The 24,017-nt window shown below is 55.5% G+C and overlaps 8 protein-coding genes across 8 annotated transcripts; 4 read left to right on the top strand and 4 right to left on the bottom strand.

Annotated features, from left to right (window-relative positions):
- Positions 1-825: 825 nt before the first annotated feature.
- On the bottom strand, positions 826-4,761 carry HD553DRAFT_343287 (uncharacterized protein; the record flags this gene model as incomplete). Its single annotated transcript, XM_046182862.1, has 10 exons — positions 826-1,618; positions 1,692-1,933; positions 1,995-2,815; positions 2,923-3,054; positions 3,127-3,335; positions 3,400-3,558; positions 3,635-3,800; positions 3,869-3,995; positions 4,055-4,165; positions 4,234-4,761. 10 exons carry the CDS (start codon positions 4,759-4,761, stop codon positions 826-828), a joined length of 3,288 nt encoding a protein of 1,095 aa, XP_046035863.1.
- Positions 4,762-5,712: 951 nt separating this feature from the next.
- On the bottom strand, positions 5,713-8,285 carry HD553DRAFT_313662 (uncharacterized protein). The gene is made up of 3 exons (XM_046180260.1): positions 7,757-8,285; positions 7,527-7,641; positions 5,713-7,454 (listed from the first exon to the last, which is right to left on the bottom strand). The coding sequence occupies exons 1-3, from the start codon at positions 8,113-8,115 to the stop codon at positions 5,883-5,885; spliced, it is 2,046 nt and encodes a 681-aa protein (XP_046035862.1). The 5' UTR covers positions 8,116-8,285; the 3' UTR covers positions 5,713-5,882.
- Positions 8,286-8,543: 258 nt separating this feature from the next.
- HD553DRAFT_313655 (Alpha/beta hydrolase family-domain-containing protein) lies at positions 8,544-11,081 on the top strand. The gene is made up of 5 exons (XM_046180259.1): positions 8,544-9,780; positions 9,995-10,167; positions 10,235-10,666; positions 10,750-10,834; positions 10,905-11,081. Exons 1-5 carry the CDS (start codon positions 8,617-8,619, stop codon positions 11,010-11,012), a joined length of 1,962 nt encoding a protein of 653 aa, XP_046035861.1. The 5' UTR covers positions 8,544-8,616; the 3' UTR covers positions 11,013-11,081.
- Positions 11,082-13,470, bottom strand: HD553DRAFT_313653 (putative transporter). Its single transcript, XM_046180258.1, has 5 exons — positions 12,670-13,470; positions 11,959-12,515; positions 11,786-11,867; positions 11,539-11,725; positions 11,082-11,455 (listed from the first exon to the last, which is right to left on the bottom strand). Exons 1-5 carry the CDS (start codon positions 13,138-13,140, stop codon positions 11,163-11,165), a joined length of 1,590 nt encoding a protein of 529 aa, XP_046035860.1. The 5' UTR covers positions 13,141-13,470; the 3' UTR covers positions 11,082-11,162.
- Positions 13,471-13,977: 507 nt separating this feature from the next.
- HD553DRAFT_350904 (uncharacterized protein) lies at positions 13,978-16,734 on the top strand. The gene is made up of 7 exons (XM_046183573.1): positions 13,978-14,560; positions 14,688-14,989; positions 15,092-15,575; positions 15,671-15,773; positions 15,848-15,908; positions 15,985-16,157; positions 16,265-16,734. Exons 1-7 carry the CDS (start codon positions 14,216-14,218, stop codon positions 16,372-16,374), a joined length of 1,578 nt encoding a protein of 525 aa, XP_046035859.1. The 5' UTR covers positions 13,978-14,215; the 3' UTR covers positions 16,375-16,734.
- A 372-nt stretch (positions 16,735-17,106) lies between these two features.
- On the bottom strand, positions 17,107-19,008 carry HD553DRAFT_343281 (uncharacterized protein; the record flags this gene model as incomplete). The annotated part of the gene is made up of 4 exons (XM_046182861.1): positions 17,107-17,381; positions 17,458-17,525; positions 17,589-18,401; positions 18,482-19,008. 4 exons carry the CDS (start codon positions 19,006-19,008, stop codon positions 17,107-17,109), a joined length of 1,683 nt encoding a protein of 560 aa, XP_046035858.1.
- Positions 19,009-20,018: 1,010 nt separating this feature from the next.
- On the top strand, positions 20,019-21,893 carry HD553DRAFT_343280 (mannosyltransferase putative-domain-containing protein; the record flags this gene model as incomplete). Its single annotated transcript, XM_046182860.1, has 6 exons — positions 20,019-20,651; positions 20,708-20,741; positions 20,837-20,992; positions 21,060-21,373; positions 21,439-21,513; positions 21,579-21,893. 6 exons carry the CDS (start codon positions 20,019-20,021, stop codon positions 21,891-21,893), a joined length of 1,527 nt encoding a protein of 508 aa, XP_046035857.1.
- An 895-nt stretch (positions 21,894-22,788) lies between these two features.
- On the top strand, positions 22,789-24,003 carry HD553DRAFT_350903 (uncharacterized protein; the record flags this gene model as incomplete). Its single annotated transcript, XM_046183572.1, has 2 exons — positions 22,789-23,879; positions 23,941-24,003. 2 exons carry the CDS (start codon positions 22,789-22,791, stop codon positions 23,960-23,962), a joined length of 1,113 nt encoding a protein of 370 aa, XP_046035856.1. The 3' UTR covers positions 23,963-24,003.
- Positions 24,004-24,017: the final 14 nt, after the last annotated feature.

The following is a 24,017-nucleotide window of genomic DNA, read 5'->3' as shown; positions in this document are numbered from 1 at the left end:
CCCTAACCCCTAACCCCTAACCCCTAACCCCTAACCCCTAACCCCTAACCCCTAACCCCTAACCCCTAACCCCTAACCCCTAAGACGACGGTACACGCTGCGAGAAAGAACACGAATTCTGCTCACGTCTCGATCGTTTGCTGTATCCTCTCCATATTTTGCGGCTCTCCACAGCCGACATCGGCCGTCTTTTGGGTTGTGGAATCTACTGTCGATTCTTGTCCTATGAGCTAGTAATATCGAGAAATAGCTCTGTCGTCGTGCGTAGGTGGCTCGATAGATGAATCTAGAGCACCTTCCTAATACAGCGTCACGGCGACATTGCTAACCGACAATGTATTGCGCGTAGGCAGCTCAGAGAGAGAGGACTCTTGAGCACGTTCCTAATACAGCGTCACAATAGCATAGCCGGCTTGCTCGTCTTTGAGATTGAAAGGGAGGTTGATAGTTGGTGAGGTCGACGTGGTAACGTTCATCTTTTCTCCAAGTCTTGCTGGCACCTCTCGCTAAGGCAGGGGCGACGCGCAGTTCGACTTGTACAAAATTTCGAGAATCAAACTAGGTACTCGATCGACCATTGTATCAGGGGAACGCAAGCGACCTCCTCTCCGGTTTGGGGTATGATGTATTGGTCGCTCTAGCGGGATGGTACAAGTTCGCATAAGTGTCGTATTGATTTGAGAACGGGAAGGGTTATCTACAGATCTGCATAAGTGTCGTATTGATTGGGGTTGTATAGATTTGCATGTTTGTCGTATCGATTCGAGTTGTAGAGAACCGCACCAGTGTCGTATCGATTCGTGATTGGGGAAAGCCGAACGGCGATCAGACATCCCTCGCCAACACCGTCAACATCGTCTCGGCCCAGACCTCCTCGTCAAAGTCGACGTCGCTGGGAAGACCGGGATCAAGGTCTCCTCCCTCGACGACCCGATGGCACCAACGGGACAGTTTCCAGATGGCGTCCTGCTTGCCCAGTCCTCGCTCCAATCGGACCTCTACACCGCCGTCACCGCCGCCGCCGACATGTAGATCGATGGCGAGGTGGTCGCCCTCGTTGTGAACGTCGACCTGTCGTACCGTGTGGAGCGGGATGGTCTCTGGGTCGTGTCCTTCCGGGAATTGTAGGTTCTCGGGAGTCATGACGAGCCAGCCTCCCGTAGTCAGGGTCCAAACCGCCCAGTATGCCGATGTCGTTTTCGCCAAAGACCTCCCAAGTCGCACCTGATCCGGGACCTCGGTCAGCAAGGGCGAGACGATGGGCCACGGCATGTCTTGCGCCATCTGAACCAAGAGCTGCAGATCCGCCGCCGAGTCCAGGGGACCGAGGTCCAGGGTATCGAGAGGCACGATGAGAGCACCGGGCAGGTACAAGCCCACCGCATGCAAGGTCCGAAGTATGCTAGCATTCGACAAGTCGGGGAGGTTGTCCGAATCCGAATGCAACTCGCTTTCCATGATGTATTGAATCAACCAGTTGGCGATGCTGACAGGCTCGTCCGATGAGACCCCGAGGCTGATGTCCGCAGAAGAGACCCCGAGGCTGATATCCGAGACGAGGTGTTGGAGACAGACGAGAGCTAGACGAGCGAGCCTGGCTTCTGTCAGGACGGGAGATCTGATATATGCGCGAGAGCGTGAGCATAGTGTCTTGGTGGTGGTGAGAGACAGACCAGACAGAGACGACTCACACTTCGGTGGCAGCGAGAAACCCGACGATCGCGATATGGTCGCTTCGTTCAATCGCTTCGACCAGCGCCTCTTCCATGGCCCGATCACCAAGTCCGGGAACGGTCAGGCTCGGGTCAGGCCAGAAGGATCCGTCCTCGACCTGGCGGTGGGTGGACCAGGCGGGGGGTAGGATCACATCCCCATCCTCTTTGACCAATTCGGTGGTGACGTCGACCTGTACCCACGTCTCGTTGTCGTGCCACTGCGAGGTTGCAAAGGTTGAATCAGAAACGTTCGCCCGAGACGTCGGCCGACCGACTCACCTGCAGGAAACAGTGCCGATCGTTCTCGCCGACCTCGAAATATCCATCCTGCAGACCGTCCAGTACGTTCGAGACCCTTTCGAGAAAGGCCGTCTGGTTTCCCAGCTCCTCGAAACCCTTGATGAGCGCGATGGTCGGCTGGCCTCGTACGCTAAATCGATGAGCCGAGACCCCGTAACCGAGGTACGTCAAAGTGCGTGGGAGGACAGCGTGTGTAGTCCAAGTCTCGTCGAGGACTTCTCTCATGCCCGAGACTTGCTTGCTAGCACCGAGAATGGAACGGGCTCGGTCCAGAAGGAGAGCAACAGGGAGACCCGCCTCCTCGTCCCTGCCGAGACCTCTCATGACGCTCCCTCGGGGCAGAGGGCCGCCAAGAGGTCGAACTTGACACGGGATACCCGCAATCAGCTCGGCCTGTTGCGCGACAACCTGGCCCGGTTGAAACCCCGCGATTGCTAGCTTCCCGTCTGCTTGCAAGTCGAGCCGAATTTGCTCTGCTGGGTCCGAGTAGTCGTCTTCGTCGTTCCAAGCAAGATGAGTGGATCCAGGGCGTTCGAGAAGACACTTTGGAAGCGGGTAGTCTTTCAGCTTACAGGCCGCGATCGATATTCGCAAGACCATGGCAAAGGCAGACAGCACACGATCATGCGATTGCTCTCCTTGGAACAGCTTCCCGTATTGACGACGTAGTTGTAAGATTTTGCGAGGTCTCGTGTGCGATCCGGTCCAGAAGTTGATGGCGATCCCTGTCCCGGTCGGGGGAGGTAGGCCGTTGCGGTCGAGGTGCTCGAGGTCGATATCCACGCTCCATCCGTCGGTGCCTGTAGCGATATGGGACGACAGAGAGAGAGTGCATAAGCCGTCTTGATCTAAACTGACCGTACCAATCTCGAACTTGGCCGGCTTCGCATTCGCAAACGTGGCTCACCTGCGGGTACCTTGATGACAATATCGCCCACCCAAGGCTGAGGGTCCCTCTTGCAGTAGTGGGGATGGTCGGCAAGAGAGTATCCCGTGTTGAATTCGAACCCTTGTGTAATAGCCTCGGGCCACCACTTGCCTATGACGGCGCCGTTGGTACCAAGTCAGCTTTTCCGCATGCATTCATTCAGATGACCTCGCATTTACTTACCGGTTCCCAACGCAAACAGGACGACGTCACGCTTCGATACGGCTTGAAGCTGCCCCATCCCGTCGCTGTCAAACTCCATATCCACTACCAACCTGCTCGCTCGTGGGCTGACCACCTTTTCGTTCTCCGGGAGATCGAGGTCGGGGAGTCCATCAAGCTGATCGAGGTTGTCGTACGTAACCTCATCGTAAGCCTGCCCGGGACGACCCCTGTATATAGAGCGCCGTTTTTTAGCAACGTGTCTTTGTAAAGAATCATGGCTCAAAAACACACCTGTAGGCCTTGATGGATTCTTCGCTCCGAGGGATCCTTTTTTTGATAATGTCCTCGTAGAAAAGGAGGGTTTGCTGATACGCATCCTTCTTCTCGGCAGTGGGAGGACGGGAAGGTGCACCGATGCTCCGTTCAAACGAGGTGAAGCGTGCGTTCAGGCTGCGCAATCGGCAATCGGGCAATCGGAGGCGCGAGCGTGAGTGCCAGCTTGCATTGAGTCTCGATCGCAACTCACCTGAAAACATCAATACCCTTGTCCTCCAGCCAGATCGGCGGATCCCTGACCTTGTCCCGTAGTTCTTGCAAGGCTGGCATGTCCCCGAGATAGGCATCTCCGTATCCGAGGATATAGTGGCCCTCTATACCCCACACCGCCGCTTGCAACAGCGTGTACATCTCGCCTAGCAACAACAAGAACAACGAGCTCAGTGAACAAAGTCGACCGCCGAAGACCGCTCCTCCAACTCACCCAGATTGGGATCCCGGCTTTGGTACTGCCTGTACAGCTTTAGGAGAGGAGGTCCTAGCCCGGGTACCAGCAGCTGGGTGATCTCTTCCCTCGGAATCGACCATAGCACGAACCAAGTATCGCCGATCTGACCCGGACGATCAGCTACAGAGACGGCGACGATGACTGCAAGCGAGCAACACTCACCACCTTGTAAGGCCTCCACTTCTCCTCCTTCTTCTCCTTGCCACTGAGATTCTTGAACTCTCGATCAGTTAGACGAAAGACGAGACCATGTTCCGACATGTCTCGGCGGGTCTGCAATGCGACAAGAGACTCGATCCGTCAGAGAGGAGAATCGAGACAGAGACAGAGTGATGGCATACCTTTTCCCACCCTGCAGCCCTCGTAATCACCTTGTCGTAGTATGCCATTCGACTGGCTAGAGGACCCGGACCGTCCCTTCGCAACATTCCTGCCATCGCGCTGCCGACATAGGGTAGTACCTTGATGTCCCCGGTATCCCTATCCTGTACTGTCACCACATGTGCGTACACCGCAACATGATCGGCCAGGCTAGGGTCCTTAGGGTGAAGTCCCGAGAGGGAAAGAACTCGCCCGGGTGTCAAAGGGGGATTGAGGAGGCTGTCGGCGAGGATGTTCCATCTGGACTGGCCGGGGAGTTGGGCTTTCAAACCGGGAACAACAGCAGCGATGGCGGCACCGCATGCCGAGGTATTGCAGATGCCTCTCTCCACGCTCCAGCATGCCTTGATGCGATCAGGGTGATCTAGAGATGGTGGGGGTCGTTGGGGAAGACCTCGGATAGGACGCTGTCCGTCGTCGCTGTTGCTATCCTCTCCATCCCCGTCCTGAGAATCCGGTACTCGATCGTCGTCGTCCACAGATGCCATCGTGGCGGCAGTCAGTCCCTTATCCAAGGCAGGCTATATATGATCGTGCTGACACTGTTGGTGATTGTATATTCGAACGATTGACATGTATGGTTGATCGAAGCGATTCGAGGTTGATGGCGGTTGGTGATGGGGGAAGCTCATCGAACAAAAGCGGGACGACGACATATGCAAGGCTTTACAACGAACAACCGCTACAACTTGGGCTTCTTGCCGATCTGCAGCGACGACTGCTGCTCATCCGCCTTTCTCTTTTGTCCAGACAACTTTGAATCCTGCTCTAACCTAACCCGCATAGTCGGCTGCTCTTGACTGCTTTGATCGGTCGAAGTAGTGCTTCCGTTACCGGTGCCGCTGCTGCTGCTGCTGCTGACCTCGATGGTTCGTTTCTTTCGTGCGAGTCTCTCCTTGCCGAGACGGGGTTTGGTAATTGGGGAGGGTTCGAGACGGTTGGCAATCTGCAAGGTTCCCCCCGGCAAAAGTCACTCGCAATCAGCACGGTATGCAACGCATGCCAGACGGCTCTTGTACAGGACTCACTCTGGGAGCCACTTGTCGACCCTTCTTCAAAGCGATCCTGGCGGCCATTTCGATCAATTCGTGGGTAGCAGAGTCGAGGGAAGACCCTTGACTAGACTGGGAAGTGGTGGGTGTTCCCGTAGGACTCGGTGGAGGACTCGGAGGAGGACTAGTCGACTGACGTTTGCGTTTGAGGGTGGTGTGGGAGGTAGTGACGGGCTCGCTTTTGGGATCGAGTTTAGGGGCATGAGGGTCCGCCGCAGGTGGAGGGATCATGGCGAGAGGTTCGATATGTAGTCGGTGGTCCCTGTAGAATTGTGTAGTTGCCGTTGATGAGTACTGTATCTCAAGAACGATTCGTACCAATCGAATTTCATTGCTTGGAGACTTTGGCTTTTGAGCGCGGGCCTCGGGATCTGAAACGCCAAACCGCCCCGGAGGAGATTATGACATATGCTCGTCGACGCTTCGTGTGTCGTCCGTAATAATTCGTATACAAGCCCATATGCTATTCGCCTTGACCCTCATCGGGAGCCAACTTTAGTACCGCCGCCAAAACGAGAGGCACCATCTGACGCGACCATCTCATTCCCGACCCCGAATCACCTCGACGTACGCTCTCGACCAGCAATGCGACGAATTCCAGGACCTCTGCTCGTGATTTTGCGCCTGTCAGGGGGTTCAACCACCGTATTAGACGGATACGAGCGATGAGACGCAAACGGGATCACGTACCGACGCTCTTGGCCAGTCGATTTCTGAGCTCCATCCGTGTAAGCGTGGATAGGTCGGGCAGGTTTGAAGCTGCAAGGCCCGCAGTCGGTAAACGATTCGGCTAGCCTTTGTTTCAGCTCGGACGCACCTGTACCCGACATGGCTATCAGATCCTGGAGTCCAGCGAGACGTTCCTTCTGCAGCATCTGTTCCGCTACCTGTCTCTTCTCGGTCTCGGCCTCCCGCTTTCGTCCCTCCGCCTCTCGCTTCCTGGCCTCGTCCTCTCGTTTCGTCTCGGCTTGTTGTATCTTTGTCTCGGCCTTTTGAAGTCTCGTCTTGACAGCCTCTCTCCGGTTCTTGTCGTCCGTCTCTGCTTGTTGTAGCTTCGTGTCCAGGGCCTCTCTCCGTTTCCTCTCGTCATCTTTCTGTTTCCTTTCATCGTCTCGTTGCCTTTCCGCTTCCTCGCACCGCCTTCGCAGCTCGACAATCTCCGCCTGAACATCCAGAGCCGGAAGACGCAATCGAAGCACAGCAGCGGGATCTTGCAGAGATTCGACTTCGACCCGAGGCGGCTCAGGCTCGGACGTCTGAGAGGCGACGTTTCGGAAAGCTCGAAGAGGTGGCTGAGGTGTCGGCTGAGGTGTAGGTTGCTGAGATGTCGGCTGAGGTGTCGGCTGGAGTGCAGGCGGAGGGGTAGTTCGGGGCAGGTCGTTGTTCTCGTTGTTGGGCTCAGAAGTAGGCTCGGATGCAGGCTGAGGTACCGGCCGAGATGCAGGCTGAGAGGTAGAGCGAGGTATCGGCTGAGATGTTGGCTGCGGTGTAGTATGGGGTAGATCGCCATTCTCTTTAAGATCGCCGTTCTCGTCGCTATCCCGAAGATGACCAGGCGGGGTCGTAGTCGTAGGAACCGTCGATCCCTCCGGACGAGCTGTATGGGATCCGTCTGGCGAGACGTCTGCTCTGGCGGGTGGCAGCTGGCTCGTATGAGCCAAAGCTGTAGGAAATCCTAGCCGAGCTTCCGTCCTTGTGGATGGTGGAGATGACCGAGACGGACCTGGATATGCCTGATCGAACGCGGGGTATGGAGACGAACCAAACGAACGAGAGGCAGGACCGACTTCAGGGCCGTAGCCATACCGCCGAGAAGAATCTCCGTAATGATGCGATACCGGTAGATCGACTTGGTGCCGGGGAGCGAGTCGATAGTGAAGCGGAGTCTCCGGGTAAGAGCTGGGAACGGACTCTTGCCAAGGTGCAAGTCGATGGTGAAGAGGAGTTTGCGGGACAGGATCCGGACGGGGTGTCTGGGAGTCTTGTTCGAATCGATAGGGCGATTGCAAACGGTGAGAGCTGGGACCGGCTTCATACCGAGGTGCAGAACGACGATGATGAAGAGGAGTCTGCGGGAGACTATCGGAAAGGTGCTGTCGATGAGATGGTCCAGGAAGATGAGACGGCGACTGCAAACGAAAAAAGGACAAATGTCAGAGAGAGCGATAATCTACAGCACCACCGCCCTAACCAAACCATACCCGGGTACGCACGATCGCTGACCTCGCAGCCGCCAGCACTTGGCCCCTTGTTCCCTTGAAATCGTTGGTCAACCTGACGAGCTTCTTGTACGCCATGTCTGTACGAGCGGTGTCTCTGTAGGCGAGAGAGGTACAGCAAGCAAGGTCAGTCTCAAGGCAATGACTTTGCAACCCAGACCGCGGGCCCGTCTCTCTGCCCGCCAACGTCCGACGACAGCCCTCCTACTCACCGTGTATTCCGATACCACCTGATAGCCTGATCCCTCTGCATCTGACCCCCGGGCCTGGAACCCAATCGTAACCACGCTTCCCGCATCCGTCGTTCCATCAAAGGCATGTCCGCATCCATGTCCCCGTTGACCCCGGCCGCGTGTTCTTCTTCCAACGGGATCGTCCCGGGCCGCAGAGGGAAACGTCGGACATGCAGTGCGATATGCTCGAGTTGTAAAAGTTGTTCCCGGCTGAGGTTGGTCGCCTGTGGCAGCCCTGACAAGGTCCACCAACCATCGACTGCCTGATGATACTCGGTCCACCCGTCAGGCGTATCGGGCAGGAGCTTTTCGAACGGTGCGAGTGTCAACGTCGACATGTCGGTCTCCGGGCTAGTTTAATCTTCACATTTGATATTGCAAGGGGAGGTTGAACTCCCGAGTTGTTTGCTTGCCTGGCTCTATGCATGGTCGATATGAGACGAATGGGATGCATGATGGTTGTATGTATGAGCCATCCATCGGTCAGTAGCAAGTAGTTAGTAACGCGCGACACTGGGTTAAAACCAATCACTAATGAGTGAAGACACTGGGTTGATAGTGAGAACTGATTAGAAGGGTTAGCCGATTACTAATCAAACGACGGACACGCTCTCTCATTTTTCTAATAAGATTACTAATGTGTTTCTCGTGGCCGTTAGCATTAGCCCGCCGTTACCGGAGCAAAGGGCAGCCGGTTGAATTCCATTAACCGGGGGGGCGACCAAGTGGTAACCTGACGATGTAGGATACCGTCCATCCACTCGAACAACGTTCAAAACCCATCAAGCTAGCATCCTCATCTCCGTTTAGGTGTTTCAAGCAAGAATGACATCTGCCATATGAGGAGGGACCTTCTGTTCCAACGACTGCACGCCCTCCGCCATACACGAGCCGCAACATCGTCACCGATACCAACGCCGTTCCCAATCCGAATGTCCTTCTCCACCTACGCCTATCCACCTCCCAAGTTCCCCAACGAACGGTACACCTACGCCCCAACAGTGCCTCCTCAAGCTCTCCTCCCCATCCTTCCTCCCTCGTCTTCGCGTAACATCGCTCCCAAGCTCTCCTTGCGTAGCAATCATCCCACCTCCGCTCATCGCCATCCGGACAAGGACAGTTACCGTGGTACTCCGGAGTCGAAGCTCGCACTCTCACTCGAAGGCTTTGAGCTATACAAACACTCTTCCCCCTGCGCTTTCCCTCGATCCCGACCTGGCTCTACCAGGCCCGCTGGGAAGGCCAGAGAAGACGTCTTTGGGGACGTTACCGGTGTCGGTGTCGGCGTCAGCTCGTCCTCTGGTACAAATAAAGATAATAAAGCTCACCCCGGAGCGGACGATGGCGATGGCAATAACAATAACAAACCGAAGTACACCGAGCTGGATGGCAAGAAGGCTAGGAGAAAGAAAGCTATCTCCCAAGCTTCTTCCCGTGCGACGAAACTCCGCAGAGACAGCGAGAAGTTCAGCGAGGAAGACGTTCGCCGGCGATCCGTAGCCGGGGCTGAACGAGGACAAGAAGCAGAGTCAGAGCGAGAACCTCTACATTACCTAGCTGTGGATCGATGGGTCCGCAAGCGCACAAACACCAAGACCAAGACCAAGCCCACAAGAGCACCTTATCAGGGAGTGACGTTGGTCTGCCTGCATGCGAACGGGTTTCACAAAAAGATGTGGGTCCCGACGTTACAAGAGCTCTTCGCAATCTCCTCCTCTTCTTCCGGGTGGGGAGGTTCTGGGATCGGTAGCAAGATTGAGATTGGGGACGCTAGAACTAGCTCTCCACCCGGGACTACAACCACAACTACAACCATAACTACAACCATAACTACAGATAGAGATAGAGATGGAGATAGCTCGACCGCAAATGGACAGGCAGAGACGGACGCAGAGGCCGAGGTGGAGATCGACGAGATCCTCCTCGTAGACATCTACAACCACGCCGAGTCTTACCTCTTGAACGACGGACGGGTCGGGCTGGTCTTTGATTGGCAGGACGTGGTGAGTCTTTCGTTCCCCCCTCCTTCGTCTCCTTCTTGAACGCTCGTGACATGCGGGGAAACGATGGACGGATCTCCTTGCATTTGCACACGAAATTTTTCATTCTGGCCTGTCTCTGCTATCTCTATCGGGCTCATTTGAATCGTCATTAGTTTAGTACTCAGTAAGCTAACCTACGACCCCTGTAAAAACTTCATCTGCTACACCCCCCTAGGCCCGGGACATGATCGTCTTGCTGCGAAACTGTCTTCCACCCCGCGCCGACCAGATCGACCCAGCCGAGGTCCCTGAATACTTAGAGTACAGGCAGGAAGGTGTGGACGACGAGCAAGGGGGATATGCGAGGAGGGTCATCGGAGTGGGCCATTCGATCGGAGGGAACGCGCTGTAAGCCCAAAAAAGTCTGTTGACCTATCTTAGGCTTACGAGCTAACCTTGGGACCGATCTGCGTAGCGTCCAAGCCTCTCACGCCTTCCCGGACCTGTTCCATTCGCTCATCCTCGTCGACCCGATGACCCGCTCTCTCGAATCGCACGAAGCGGGCGGGGTGGCCGAAACGCTCGTCCGCTCGTGTATCGGACGACGAGACACCTGGCCCTCCTTGCGTGCGGCAGAGGAAGACCTGCTTCGTTCCCCGTTCTTCCGAGCTTGGGATAAGAGGGTCTTCAATTCGTTCCTGCAACACGGCCTCTGTCCGTTGACCCGATTCTCCACGTACGCCGGACAGCAGGACCAGGACGAGGGCAGCGTCGGGTTGATGACCCCGAGATGGGCCGAGGCGACTGTCTTTGCGGGCGGACCAGGGATGTTGGTCGGGTACGACAAATTGAGCGAGTTGCGTCGGGATATGAAGGTCACATTCATCATGGCCGAGAACCCGAGTTCGTGAGTGACCGAGGTCTCTCCGCCAACCTGGTCCTTCTACCAAAGGCCTCGATTGACGGGGACTGATTGCCGCGAGTTTATAGCACTGGAGGCTCCGAACGCACGCACGACATCGTCTGGAGGCCACCGAGAGCCGAAAATGTCATTGTCAAAGGGGCCGGCCATCTAGTTAGTGGCAAGCTGCCCTACGACTGAATTTTCTGCACGTCGCTGACCCCCTAACCCGTCGCACCGACAGGTGATGCAGGAAAAGCCCCGACAGGTAGCCCAGGCGATGTATGCGAGCTTGAACGGATGGACGATCGAGCCCGACGAAAAGGTCTTTGCCGACAAGGCCAGGTTGTAAAGCGAGTATGCTCGAAGACGAACAAGTTGTAGCCCGAAAAATTGGCAAAAAAGTGCGGAAAATCAATGGTCATATGGATACAGTGTTGTGTCGTGACATCATTCGTCTATTTTGGTGGGCAATCGCTGCCGTCAACCCTCGTCGCATTGTCTACGCAACGACCTTGTCCTCCTCAATTCCCCGTTGAGTCTTGCCCCTTCTCGCCCTCCATCTCCGCCAGAACACCGGCGCAAACGTCAACAACGACCCGGCGATGATGGTAATCCCGCCAAAGATCGAGGCTCCTGTATATTTCCCTTCCTTTTGAATGATGATTCCCGACACCTGGGGTCCTGCCAGTAATGGCAACGCGGCGACCGACCACATCATCCCAAGACGCAGCCCGAACTCTCTGACGGGCGAAAGTTGGGCGCAGCACGCTGCCACCAGTGCGATCACGGCGCCTGCGAAACCATATTCAACGTCTCAGCCTAGATCTCCCGCCACGAGAATCCATTGATTTACAGGGCACCTCGACGAGACTCACCACTAAACAACCCGTACAAGAACGCTCCGACGATCGTGCCGGCCGTGCCCACTGCAGCCGTCGTCCAGAGCGCCAGGATGATGATCCCGCTCAACACCCCGCTCACCACAAACGTCTCTATCGCACCCCATCGCTCGGCACAGGGACCCGACAGCGCTCGACCGAAAAACGATCCGGCTTGAAGGAACTGTCGATTCGTCCCGGTGAGCGATTGGGTCTCGCTCGCAAGTAAGGAGAAGGGACTCACTGTGACGGTATAGGTGGCGATATGTTTCGGCACCTTGTTGTTCGCCGCGAAATCGTTGGCAAAGAAGAACGGCGTAAAGTAGCTGGCACACCGTCTCACGTGGATCAGCATGGCCTCCTCCTTATATCTTCAGACCACACCTGACCCTACGGACTCCGCCCGACGACACTCACTTGAGCCAGATCAACGCGACCCCAGCGACATACACCGAATACTTGGTCTCCTTCCACGGTCTCCCCGCATGGGACCACGGGATGCTCTGTTTCGGTGGCAGTCTCGCCCTCACGGTGAACCAGGACGGCAAGAACAAAAACCCCGCCATGCCTGCTAGGACGAGTACGGTCTTCCTGAACCCGAGTCGGGGGAACAGGCTGGAGAGGACGATGGGGAAGATGACCCCGCCCAGACCTGATCCGCAGAGGATGATCCCCACCGCCGTAGCTCTACGTTTGAGGAACCAGTGCGCGACGACCGCCGTACAGGGTGAATAGAGGAACGCGCATCCTATCCCAAAGAGCAGGTGTGCCAGCAAGAACTGATAGTACACCTTGCAAAAGGCCAAGCAGAAGAGGGCAGCCGTCGAGATGATCGTACCGGAGATGACGATCGCTCGCGCACCATGAGAGTCGAACCATCGTCCAGAAAAGATGGAGAGGAAGAAGACGGAGAAGCAGGAAAAGGAGCCTATACGGGCGATCTCCGAGCGGGTATGGTTGGCCAGTTGGTTATTCTGAGGCGAGTCGGGTCCAGCAGGTACGGTATCGGTATCGATGGGGGAAGATGCAAGATAGGGGGTGGTAGTAGGAATCCCAAAACAACGTGTCGGCTTCCGAGTCCGAGCTCTTTCCAAAGACAGAGCAGGAGAAGACTCTGGAGAGACTCACGATATAATACTCTGCAAACTGTCCGAACGAAGTGATGATCCCAAACCCTACAAAGAGGACAAACCAAGCGCCCACGACGACTCCCCACGCTTCCCACCCTCCATCCGGCGGTGGATCGAGCGCCGGCCCTGCTCCCGTCTGACTGATCCCAGAGATATGCCTCGCTAAGACCTGGAACGGTTCTCTATCCGTGATCGCTTGGATCGAGGCGGGTTGGTCTAGGGGTGCGATATCCTCCTCGGCGTTGTAGTTGTAGTTGATATTGTGACCGTATGAAGACTCGTCTATGGTCTTCAAACCCGGTCTCAACTTTGGGTCCAAGGGGGATTGCGATTGCGATTGCGAGCGTGGGCGTGGGCGTGTCTTTTCGTCCAGAGAGGTCGCCGTCGTCGTCCTCGTCTCGGTGGCGTAGAGGCTCTCATCTTCCTTCTCCTCCGGCCCTTCGTACCGTCGTTCAGGGTGGTCGTGCATGTGGGGTCGTCGAACTTGCCACCCAGTGATAGATCAGCGAATTCGAATTCAAGGGACCTCGTCTGATTACTATGCGTGTCTCTTGTTTCTTGTCAGTTGTTGATTCTGAGACGGGTCGTGATAGCGGCTTCCTGTCCGTCCGATTCAGTATCAAGTATCAAGTCTGATCTATATTTATATTTTCCCGAATCTCGTTCGCAAAGAGGTCGGTCGCGGTCGTTAGGAGAGCATTCCGATGATGTGACTTTGGTAATAATAATATCAACCTGCACATCGACATCTCTCTCGTCGGAAAGAGTGCGGCTGCGGTTGGAGGATCCCAGTCTTTTGCCGTCCTCGCCCTCGCCCTCGCCCCTCGCTTTACCCCTATCTGTCTCTATGCGATCGATATCCAACAAATCGTCGGGCGCTCGGTCCGCTCGGCCGAGCGAAAGATCTCGGCATCAACCCCGGCAAAGACGGACCCGGCGTTGTGGGCAGATGTCCACCATAACGAATATGCAGGATCATCTGACGGCATTCACTTGGTACACGCAAGAGGGCGGACTCGTGAAACACTTGGCTGTCCGCTTAGGGGTCTCGCTTCCACGAAACAACGGATCCGGATCCGGCTTACGGTCGATCAGGCACAGCGCGCGCCGGAGGCTTTTGGACTTTGAACTCTGCCGGGTTCGGGGCGACACGACACTCAACGCGAGCCCGCGCTCAGAGATCAAAGACGTTTCAAGAAGGGGCGCGCCCGGTGGCTTGGAAAGGTCGCCTCCTGCGTCTCACCGATTCCGGGAGTCCATCGACCTGTAATGCAGACCTGTCAAGTTTTTGCTGCTCATCGTTCCCCGAATACATTATTATGGCACGAATTTTCGTCTGAGCATCGCCGTTCCCCCCGATCCCTTGATCACTATATCACTATTGTATCAGCGTCGGACTCTCATATCATATCGTCGAAACCTCGCATCCCTCTCGTCAGACCCTTCTCAATCTCTCTAAGACCTACCGTGCAGTGCTATACTCTGCCTCGCCTCGCCTCGCCTTGACCGAAATCATTGGCTCCACCCAACCCAACCTCTCGACCATGACCCGCCAGCGCAACTTTGCCCTTATAAGGATCGCCGTCGTCCTCCTCATATTCGTCTTTACGTCCGTCCTCCTAGGTGGCATCCTCTCCCAAAACCTCGACCTTGACCTCCCGCTCCGATGGACCCCGAACGGATTCACCGTCATGTTCGGATCAGATTATTACTCCAACACCATCTCCTGGAGATACAATAACAACAACAATAACAACAATAATTACAACAACGACGACAACGACAACGACAATAACATCTGCTCGGTGGAGGATATCGTCTACGGAGAATGGTTGGATGACAAGCCGCTCCGGTCTCTCGAGGAGGTTACTGAGAGGTATCAATTGGCTGTAAGTCGAAATCACTCCTGGCCTCTCTGTGCCGACGCCATCCCTTCCTTCTCTGCCCTGCCTTCTCTTCTAAAGTACCCGGACTGGGCGCATGATACTGACATCTACCGTCTCGTGTACCATCCAGCCCGAATGGAACAACGCCTGTAGTCCGATATCATCGACCAACGGGACCTCTCACGATCTCTCCGATACCACCGTCCGGACGATCAAGGTGGCCAGTCCGTACTTGGTCCCTCGCCGGAAGGAGAAGGGAAGAAGCTACAACGGCGCACGCAGGAGTAGTAGTAGTAGAGAACCGCTAAGACAAGACGAACTCGGGACGCAAGAGGACGAAGACGAGGAGGAAGGGTTTCGGAGGTGTACGATGTTGAAGCCTGATAGAAGGGGGTTGATCAAACGGTTGTTGAGGAGTAGGAATGGGCTCGTGTGAGTGCCCCTGCCGCGCCGAGTCCAAAGGGAAGCGGTACCAAGCGAGCTGACCCTCCGTGTAAAATACTATGCGTCGCGGTCTGGGCGACATTACTGTAGGCTGATCGGGGACTCGATCACCGAACATCAAGGTCAGGTCCTCATCACCATGTTCGGCCGAGACATCACCGACGGTCTGCTCGAAGCGACCTCTAGCGGGATGTGGGAGAACGGTCTCCACCTCGTCCCTTCCCACCCCGAGATCCCCTCCCTACTCGCCGAAGCCGGGGTGACCGAGGACAGGCTCCGTACCCCCTTGATCAAGTTCTGGCGACATCACCACCTCGCCACCGACCTGGAAAAAGTCTCCGCGTTCGCCTTTGCCGGGGACCGGTACAGCCTGAACCCGGAGAGGGAGACCGGCAAGGACTGGTACGAACCGATGATCGAGCAAGCGACTAGGACAGAGGTGTTCATCAGGCCGGATAGCGAGGCGTTGGAGGAACCCACGATGATCGTATTGAACCTCGGGGCGCATCTGGTTTGGTACGAACTGGGTAAAGACTTGACCCCTCTCGATTACCTAGAAGGGATGGAGAATATCGTTAGTATCACCTGCGTAGTTCCCCGTGACCGAGGCGGCTATCGTTACAAATTCGCTGACCTGGGAAAACCGAACCTTTGCCCGTCGCGTCGTAGGTCAACATGATGGAGGAGAAATTGAGGAACGCTCCGATCCCCCTCTCCCCCGTGATCAGGACGATGGCGCCGGGTCATGTAGGCTGTGCGACAGCTTGGCAACGTGAGCAGGAGGCATGCGAGATATCAGCTAGCCGCCCCGTTGATACTGAACAAGATTGCGGGCAACGTTCGCAGCGGACAACTACCAGACGGGGTTCAGGTCCGAGGCTGATATTCGAGCCAACGCACACAACTAGTGAGTCCCGGCGTCTTACCTTTCTCTCACATACACACAAACTTACGTATATACCTCTCGCTCGCGTCTTGTGCAGCAACACGTTCTCCTCCTTCAACGGGATCATGTGGAAGGCCCGATCATCGAGCAGAGCGCCTGGGGCCTTTGATTTCATGGCGGATCCCGAGCTCGATTCCGCTGGACGTAATCCCGGTTTCCGGGTGATGGACGTCTGGCCGATGTCTGCCAAGCGGGCCGATGCGCATTTGGGTGAGTGGCGTGGTGGAGTTTTACCTACCACTGCTACTATCGCACATCCTACCTCGCAAAATTTCGACGTGACTGAATTACATGCGTTCGATCGATCCTTCTTGCAGCCCCTGGCAACGACTGCTTGCACTGGTGCCGCGTGGGAGTCCAGAACTATTGGGCCGATCTAATGTTCCACATGATGCTGGACGAATCACGGAATCACGACTACATGTAACGCCCCCTCGACAATCGATGTGTAGAATGGGACATTTCCTTCGGCTTTGTATCATGGAGGGTTACGGTATAGAAGTATGACAGAGAGAGGAACGACTCGCGTGACTATGGGTGGGGAATCTCTAGATGCATATCGCAATACTTACAAGCTCGTTGCGTTCCTCGTCTGCGCCGAAGCTCCACCTCACGAGACGTGTGAGCGGTACCATCGGAAATTGGAGGATTGGATTTAGCCGACGGGTACGATAGGATAGCATCACGCAAGCAGGGCATCTAGTCGTTAAATTTGGAATGCGATCCGAATGTTGTATCCTATAGATGTAATCTTCAGTCAGGTGTAACATTAATCATCTTCCCGCTATGTTGTTTTCGAGTGCGCGGTGGTGACGAACAGATGCCATATCCGGCTTGTAGTATCTTTTGCACGACGGATCGAATAGTCCCAACTTCCAAGTACTAAAGTCTTCTCAAGACCTACAGTGTCTTGTGCTTCCGCTCAAGGCCCGGCACCTAGACCAGTTTCCAGTCGTTCAACTCTTAGCGAGAAAACAGTCCCGTGATGATACCCTCAGACGGAAGCTTTGGCCTGGCACCTTCTCGACGGTATACGCAAAAGTCGATGATATTATGATAGCGTTACAACCTTACTCCTGAGTCAACAGGTCTATGCAGATCCTACAGAGAACGACACGCAATATCCCAAGACGCCCTCGATCGAACAGAATAAAGTCCATCAACACAGACGATGCTGTTTCAAAGCGCTAGCTAGCGGCATGTGAAACGAAGCCATTTCGGTGTCTTTCCAACCGGCTCCGATGATGAGGGTATCGTCCAACCACCCGTGGCCGAGGTGTGATTCCGGAGACGGGTCCCACGATTCTTGCTTGAAGAAAGGATCGCTCTCCGTGGTATTGTCATTGGCGCCGTCCGAACCACCAAACACATGCGACGAGGGGAAGAATGCCGCGCTGACCGCAAAGACTACACCCGAGTCGAACTCGTGTGAGCCTACAAGCGAGCAAGTCAGGCATTGTCAGTACCCCGACTAATGGGCCAGACTAGAGCACCCCGGGACGATGCTCACCTAGATGAACCGGCTGAGAAACGGATATAGGCGCATGTGGTGCATCCACCGAAAGCGTCATGAAGAATCTGTGGCAAGGTATAAAATCAGTATGGATGTGCCGATTCTCGGCAAGGGGACGATGAACTTACCTTCTGTACTCGTTCCAAGATATCTTGAGATGACCCAACGCGAACAGGACGGTGTTGGTCGAGTCCGGCTTGCAAGTCCCGCGAGGACACAGAGTCACCCTGTAATACGGCGTAGCTTGATGTATCGAATGGATTTGAAAGTTTGGGAAGCTCGCTTGAAAGCAGGTGTTTGCAGCTTCGGAAAGGAGGTCATTGGCGATCGACGGAGTGGATGATTCGGATTCGACCAGGGTCATGTAGTCGGTCTTTGTGGTCGAGCCCGTCAAAGCTACCTTTTCTACCGGCAATGCGAGGAGGTCCGGATCGCTCGCCGTCTGTAGAACGATCGAGGGGACTACGTTGGCGTGAAACTGCGGAAAGTTGGACGGCGTAAAGCCTTCGCTCGACGAGTCGAACCAGGGCCGGTAGATACGAGCTCGACGAGAAGGCGCCGATGCGCCAGCGAAGAACGGTGCCCAGTTCTTCTCGTAAGGCTCCTTGGGACCCTCTTTGCCCAGTTCGGTGACGGCCTCGATACGAAGCGGGACGTCGCCATGTCCGAGCCGAGTCATCAGATCCGCAAACTCGGGCCAGACGACACGGAGGTCGACGACGGCCATCGAACGACAGACTTTGGATACCTGTGACGTGGTTCCAAAGACGAGCAAGAGCTGTCCCTCGTCGGTCCACATTAGGCGCGGATCTTCCGGACCTGCTTCGACTCGATCGAGGCAGGGGCGTGGCGTTTGGCGCCAGACTGGCAGGTCCAAGACGTAAGGCGCAGGACCCGCCCGCTTCCAAATGCTTGCCTTTTCGTCAAAGTTTGCATAGAATCTGGTGGCGCCAGGTTGTAGCAAATTGTATGATCCGTTTAGCACAAAAAACGTCAGATCTCGAGGCCCATAAACACCCACCCGATAAGTGTGCTATTGCGCAACCACGAGGTCTTGTCGCTTTGCGGGTCCTCGGCAGATTGGTACTCGTTCGACATACCTCGGGCGACGACGAGGGCGTCGAAGCCGCTCCCGGGAGGTAATCGTGAGATGGCATTGTTGGTATTGGCCCAGCGGCGATAGTCCTTGTGGAACGGTTCGCGGGTGTCCGAGTCGATCCATTGATAACCCGAGGGGTAGAGTGGATCGACTCTTGCATACCGACCGATATTCAGCCCCAACTTTGGGGACAGGCCGCCATGTTCAGTCTTTTGTAGAGACGAGGCCAGGTGGCGCAAGTATGTCGGATGGAGGCCATCGTTCGACGTCGATGGGAGCAGGAGCGAGAACCATTGAAAAGGTGCGCTCGTCGTGTTGAAATGGGTGATGGAGTTGAGCGTCAGAAGCAGTGCCAGCGCTGCAGTGATGTATCGCAACAGGCCACTGAGGTTCCGAGCGCTCGTCCGAGGCTTGAGTTGCTCGATCGGAGAGAGTGATTGTCTTGCCATCCTTCTGGTATCAATTTCGTGGCGATTGCTATGGATGATCCCGCCGTACATGTCGTTGCAGAGCGCCCATCTCGCAGCTCACAGACGAATCGCATCGTGGACGGACGGCAGGCTACCTTTATACCAGACTCGCCCCAGCTCGATGACAACAACAATCAAGGCCTATAGTGTTACAACTTGGCAGCGCTTCTCGGACCCAAGTAGGTAGCGGGTGAAGCATGCGACAAAGCCGATAGCGGGATCGGAAGAAAAACTGCCCGAGCGCGGATGATCACACGCTTTTTCGGTCAGGCTGCTATGCCGCCGATTGTTTTTCCTGCTATTACACGAGCGCAGCGATGAGTCTGGCGGGTTAGTAGCGATGGAAAAATCTCCATTCGGTTCCGGGTGAATTCTTCTCGCACTTTGGCTTGCCAGTCTGCTGTCTATGGGGTCAACCTATGACCTCGTGGCTGCTTTTCCGCGCGCCACTCGTATCTCCCGTTTCAGCCATCGTCGACTGACACAACGGTGCGACCGGCATCGTACGTATCATACGTGGGTCTTTGGGTCGGACATGCAGGACCTGGTAACCTAAACCCAAGTTGATGTCCTAGTCCATGCCGACTACGCTATGATCTGTATCAAACGTGTCCCCCCCAACATTGTCAACGCATACAGGACACGAACCTCCCGCCTCTCCTGAAGACCGAGTTCAACGGGATCAATCCGCCGCCGAAACCTTAACCTTGATCGTGAGAGCGCCGCGGCTGAACAGATATCTGTCGTCTTGGCTCCCGCCTGGTCGATGGGTGGGTGTTTGCCTCTGACGGCCTCTGCCTATATGTTCTATAGTGCCATCGCTCGATTGCTACGGCTCGTCTCGTCTCCGGAGCGCAGCGGGAGCCTTCAGGTCGACAGGAGCCTGATATACCTGTAAGCCGGGACCGCAGAATGATTCTCACCGACACTATCCATTCGGGCGATCCGATCGAGGCTAGTCCATCTCCCTCGGAATATCCTTGGAAAGCATGTTACAGACAGCACCTTGGGCGAATCGATCTCGCTCACGCTGGATCCATTGCGCCGTTTTCATTACCATCAGCGTAGTAATCCTATTCACCGGATGGCACAACCATGTCGGCGTCGACTATAAAGCGGCATATGGTATTCCCACACCGTGGAGATGGTCGAACATCGCTGAAGAATGGATCGCGCTGGACACCCGACTCGAAGAATGGATCAACGTTCCCATCCCCAGCGCAGAGGACATGGCCCGGCAGGGTGAAGCGCTCTGCCCAACGGGTCTGGGAGGGAGAAACGAGACTTCTTTCCACGTCGATCAACAAGCGTACTGGTCCTCGGTTACGACCGGGGACATCAAGCGCGCAAGGCAAGACTTGGTCGATTGGCTTCGAGCTGCTCACAAACGAGGAGAATTTGTCATCTGGCCCGAGACTAGAACGAAGCAGAAAAAGACTCGCGGGATGATCATGACCGGCGGGAATGGGCGCACGATGAGACGGGTCGCTTTGACGCTCGATCTCGTCAGGAACGTCTATCATAACCAGATCCCCGTGGAGATATTCTCGTTCGCCGACGAGTTGATTGATGAGCGAGACAAGGCGATGATCGAGAGGTTCGGAAAGATTTCGTTCAAAACAGTGAGTGTAGGGCGATTCGGTCTCGTTGTACCAAGACTGATCAAGCTTGACCGCAGATTCAAGGCAAGAAGACTGGGGCGAAACGACACTGTATGTATACCATGGCACACGATGTGATCGACCGAAAACAGCCAGTTTCACCGGAACCTCAGGCTGAATGAATGTTCTACTTCTCCCACATCCAGACATCAAGGGCAGGGCTTTCTTGCGGAACTCGTTCGACGAATTCTTGTACATCGACTCGGATAGCATTCCGCTGCAAAACATCTCGCAATACTTTGATGCAGTCGAGTATGCTAGTCAAGGCAGCGTTTTCTGGCCAGACATCTACAAGGATCATTGTGCGTAGTCGTCCGATGGCAAGGCTTGACGACAGGCTTACCAGGACCACCGTGGTTTCGATCGAAGCTGCCAATGCGATCTGGCGTATCATCGGCGAGCCATGTGGAGGTGACTGGGCTCAAGAGACGGGCCAGGTGCTATTCGATCGGACGGGCAACTTTGGCTGGAATCAAGCCGTACTGTTGCTCGCAGACCGGATGCAGACGCAGGGCGACTTTTGGTATCACTTTAGCTACGGCGACAAAGACACCTGGAGATACGCCTTCAAGATTCTGGGCTTGCCGACTCCGACTAGTGGTCGATCTTACTCGCCTCTGGGTGGATACCTAGACCGAAACGGTACCAGACAAGAGCAGTTCTGTGGGCACACAATGCTTCAGGTGAGTCGTTGCCACTCCACTGTGTCGAACGAACTGAGCTCAACAGGCGGTCTTTGATGCTTCAGTGGGGGTTGACACCGCCGGATGCGCCAGACGATACGAGATATCATCCAGAGCCGGGGTTCGCTCACGCGAACATGGTTAGCATCCCGTCGCGCTTCTATCCAACTCGGCGGCTGACATGGTGATCTCCGTCCGTACCCAGCTCAAGTACCACGACTCTCATAAAGGACGAGTCGATGTATTTTCGCAACTGCAGCGACTCCCTGTGGATGCTTTGACGGAACCATCTCTCGAACGTCTGTCATACGTATTCGATTGGGAGGCGCGATGCCTGTCGATCGAGAAGCAGTACACAGAAGAAGGAACAGAAGTGAACCCGGATGATGATGGGCCGTTGACAATCCCGTTCGAAGACGCTTTTTTGCCGGGGAGAGAGCAGGAACTCTTGGCCATCCGGCAAGTCGCTCATCAGCTTAGTCAGCTGGGTTCGGAACCCTTGGATGATGTAACGATATGAGATTTCGCGAGCATGTAGACCGAGCCGATGAAGTGGGGGCTAGTTCATCACAATCCATCGCAATAAAGGAGAAAGTGAACGGGATCGAGACTGCGCGCCTGTCCTGCTTCGGAGCGACAGGTTCAGCTCTGTTCGGAGCTTTCGGGCATCCCAGGACACCCGTTGACAAGTCCAGAGCCGTTACATTCAGCGACTTCTGAACGACCTCACCGCTAGCTTGCACTGTATCGGCGCATCAGCTCGAGCTCTTTGCTCTCCTGTTCGTTTCACATCGTTCGCTTCCGGTTGCGACTCAAGCGCGGCTGATCGGAAATTACTTCCTGCCGTACCTCGTTAGATCACATGGAACCATATTCGCTTCCTCTTCCCGAGACTTTTAGGTTCGGGGCTCCACCTCCGGAGTATCTTTCGTCTTCCGAAGTAATCCTCTGGCTCGAGTGGCACTGTCGAAGTACCTGGTTAAAGTCGATGCCCTCGATCGGTCTTTCCTCATGCGAGCGTCGCACCAGCTTGCGCTTCGCAAGACCTGCTGCAATCAACCTCCCGTGATGGCCTATGTCGTCGGAATACCCCATCGCAAGATCGAAGTGCTGGGGCTATGCACGCTTTGCATAATTCTGTTCTGTTGGCTGGCCGTATCGTTGGATGAAACCATCTCGATCCGGTTCGTCCCGCCATCATCGACGTCGTACTGGGATCGATGGTCACGATCTACGGATCCTCCGAGTCCTCCATCAGCCTGGTTCTCCGGCGGGGGAGTCATGCGCTTGGACCGCAATGACCCATTCGCATCGTACTACACTGTCAGTGCAGAACGGGACGAGCGCCTCGACATGCGATGTGACGAGATCCGCACCGTTGGCAGTAGCATTTTATGCGACAACACGACAACACGATGGCCTATGTAACGCTTCTTCGACAGCTCGATCGAGCCGCAGCTGAAGAGGGCCGACAGATTGAGACATCAGAAGAAGAGCCCAGTCGTTCTCCTATCGAGAGCCGATCGCCCGTCTTGGGGGACCTCGCCGGCAAACGCGCCCTCATCCTTGGAGACAGCGTGGATCGGTACATGCTCATGTACTTGCGAGACGAGGTCACGAACGATGCCAGGTACTTTTCCGAGTGCGATATGGACGACTCGAGGGTACTGAAGGAGTTTGGATGGACTCAGGGGGCGCCGAGGATGATGGTCATCCCCATCGTGCCTCCGCCGGGAACCACTGAGCAAGAGTTTGACTTTGCCAACGACGTCGATGTCAATCAATCCCCAGAATTTCTCAGCAGTGGGCGCAACGAAGCCCAAGTCGAGCTGGTGGCGAAAGCAAAGATGCGCGCCCAAGCTCAACTCCGGGTCGACTTTATGCACATGTACGGCACGGACGACGACGATCTATGGGAAGATCGAGCGTCGCACCAAGAGGTCACAGCCTGGCGAACGCAAGACAGGCTGGAAAAGGTCAAGACCATGTGGGGCGCCGAACCTGATACCTACCACGCCGTCTTTATCAATTTCGGCCTGTGGGAACTGGCTAGATATCAGCGTACAGCGTATGACCTACACTCGTCGGACGACGAGATAGGCTTGCCCCAAGAATGGTTGGAGGATTTCAAGAACCGGCTGAGGATGTACGTCGAGCGGGTACAGACGGCATGGTCGCAGGCCAAGGTGGTCATCAGGACCATCCACGACCCTCGTGAAAACGCCGGAGGATGGTTCCGTTCCGCCAACATGAACGCTGGAGGGGTCAGACGAGCGCCTTTTACCAGACTTCGGGTCGTGCAATTGAGACGAGCTCAGGTGCAGGTGGCACAAGAGCTCGGGCTGGACGTTTTGCACTGGGCGGACCACATGATCGGCCAGGACGATTCGTGGTTGAAGGACGAGCTGCATCCGGGTATACCGGGCAGTCTCGTACTAGCAGAGATGTATCTGAGGATGTTGGCGGAGACGAGGAGCGATCTAGGGCAGCGACAGAGTCTTCGAGCGTAAGTCGTCTAGCAAGTCCCGGAACGGAACTGCGTTGACGTGTTTGGTGTCCACTTACAGATGGAGGGAAGATGACGTCTAGCGGGATTGCTACGACACAATTCACAAGGAAGCCAAGGCGAGACAAGACTACCTCC

This window comes from Filobasidium floriforme (assembly GCF_021052385.1).
Source record: "Filobasidium floriforme strain CBS 6241 chromosome Unknown HD553scaffold_14, whole genome shotgun sequence".
Lineage (NCBI taxonomy): Eukaryota > Fungi > Basidiomycota > Tremellomycetes > Filobasidiales > Filobasidiaceae > Filobasidium > Filobasidium floriforme.
The sequence above is the reverse complement of the archived record's forward strand: the minus strand, read 5'-3'. Positions and strand labels throughout refer to the sequence as shown.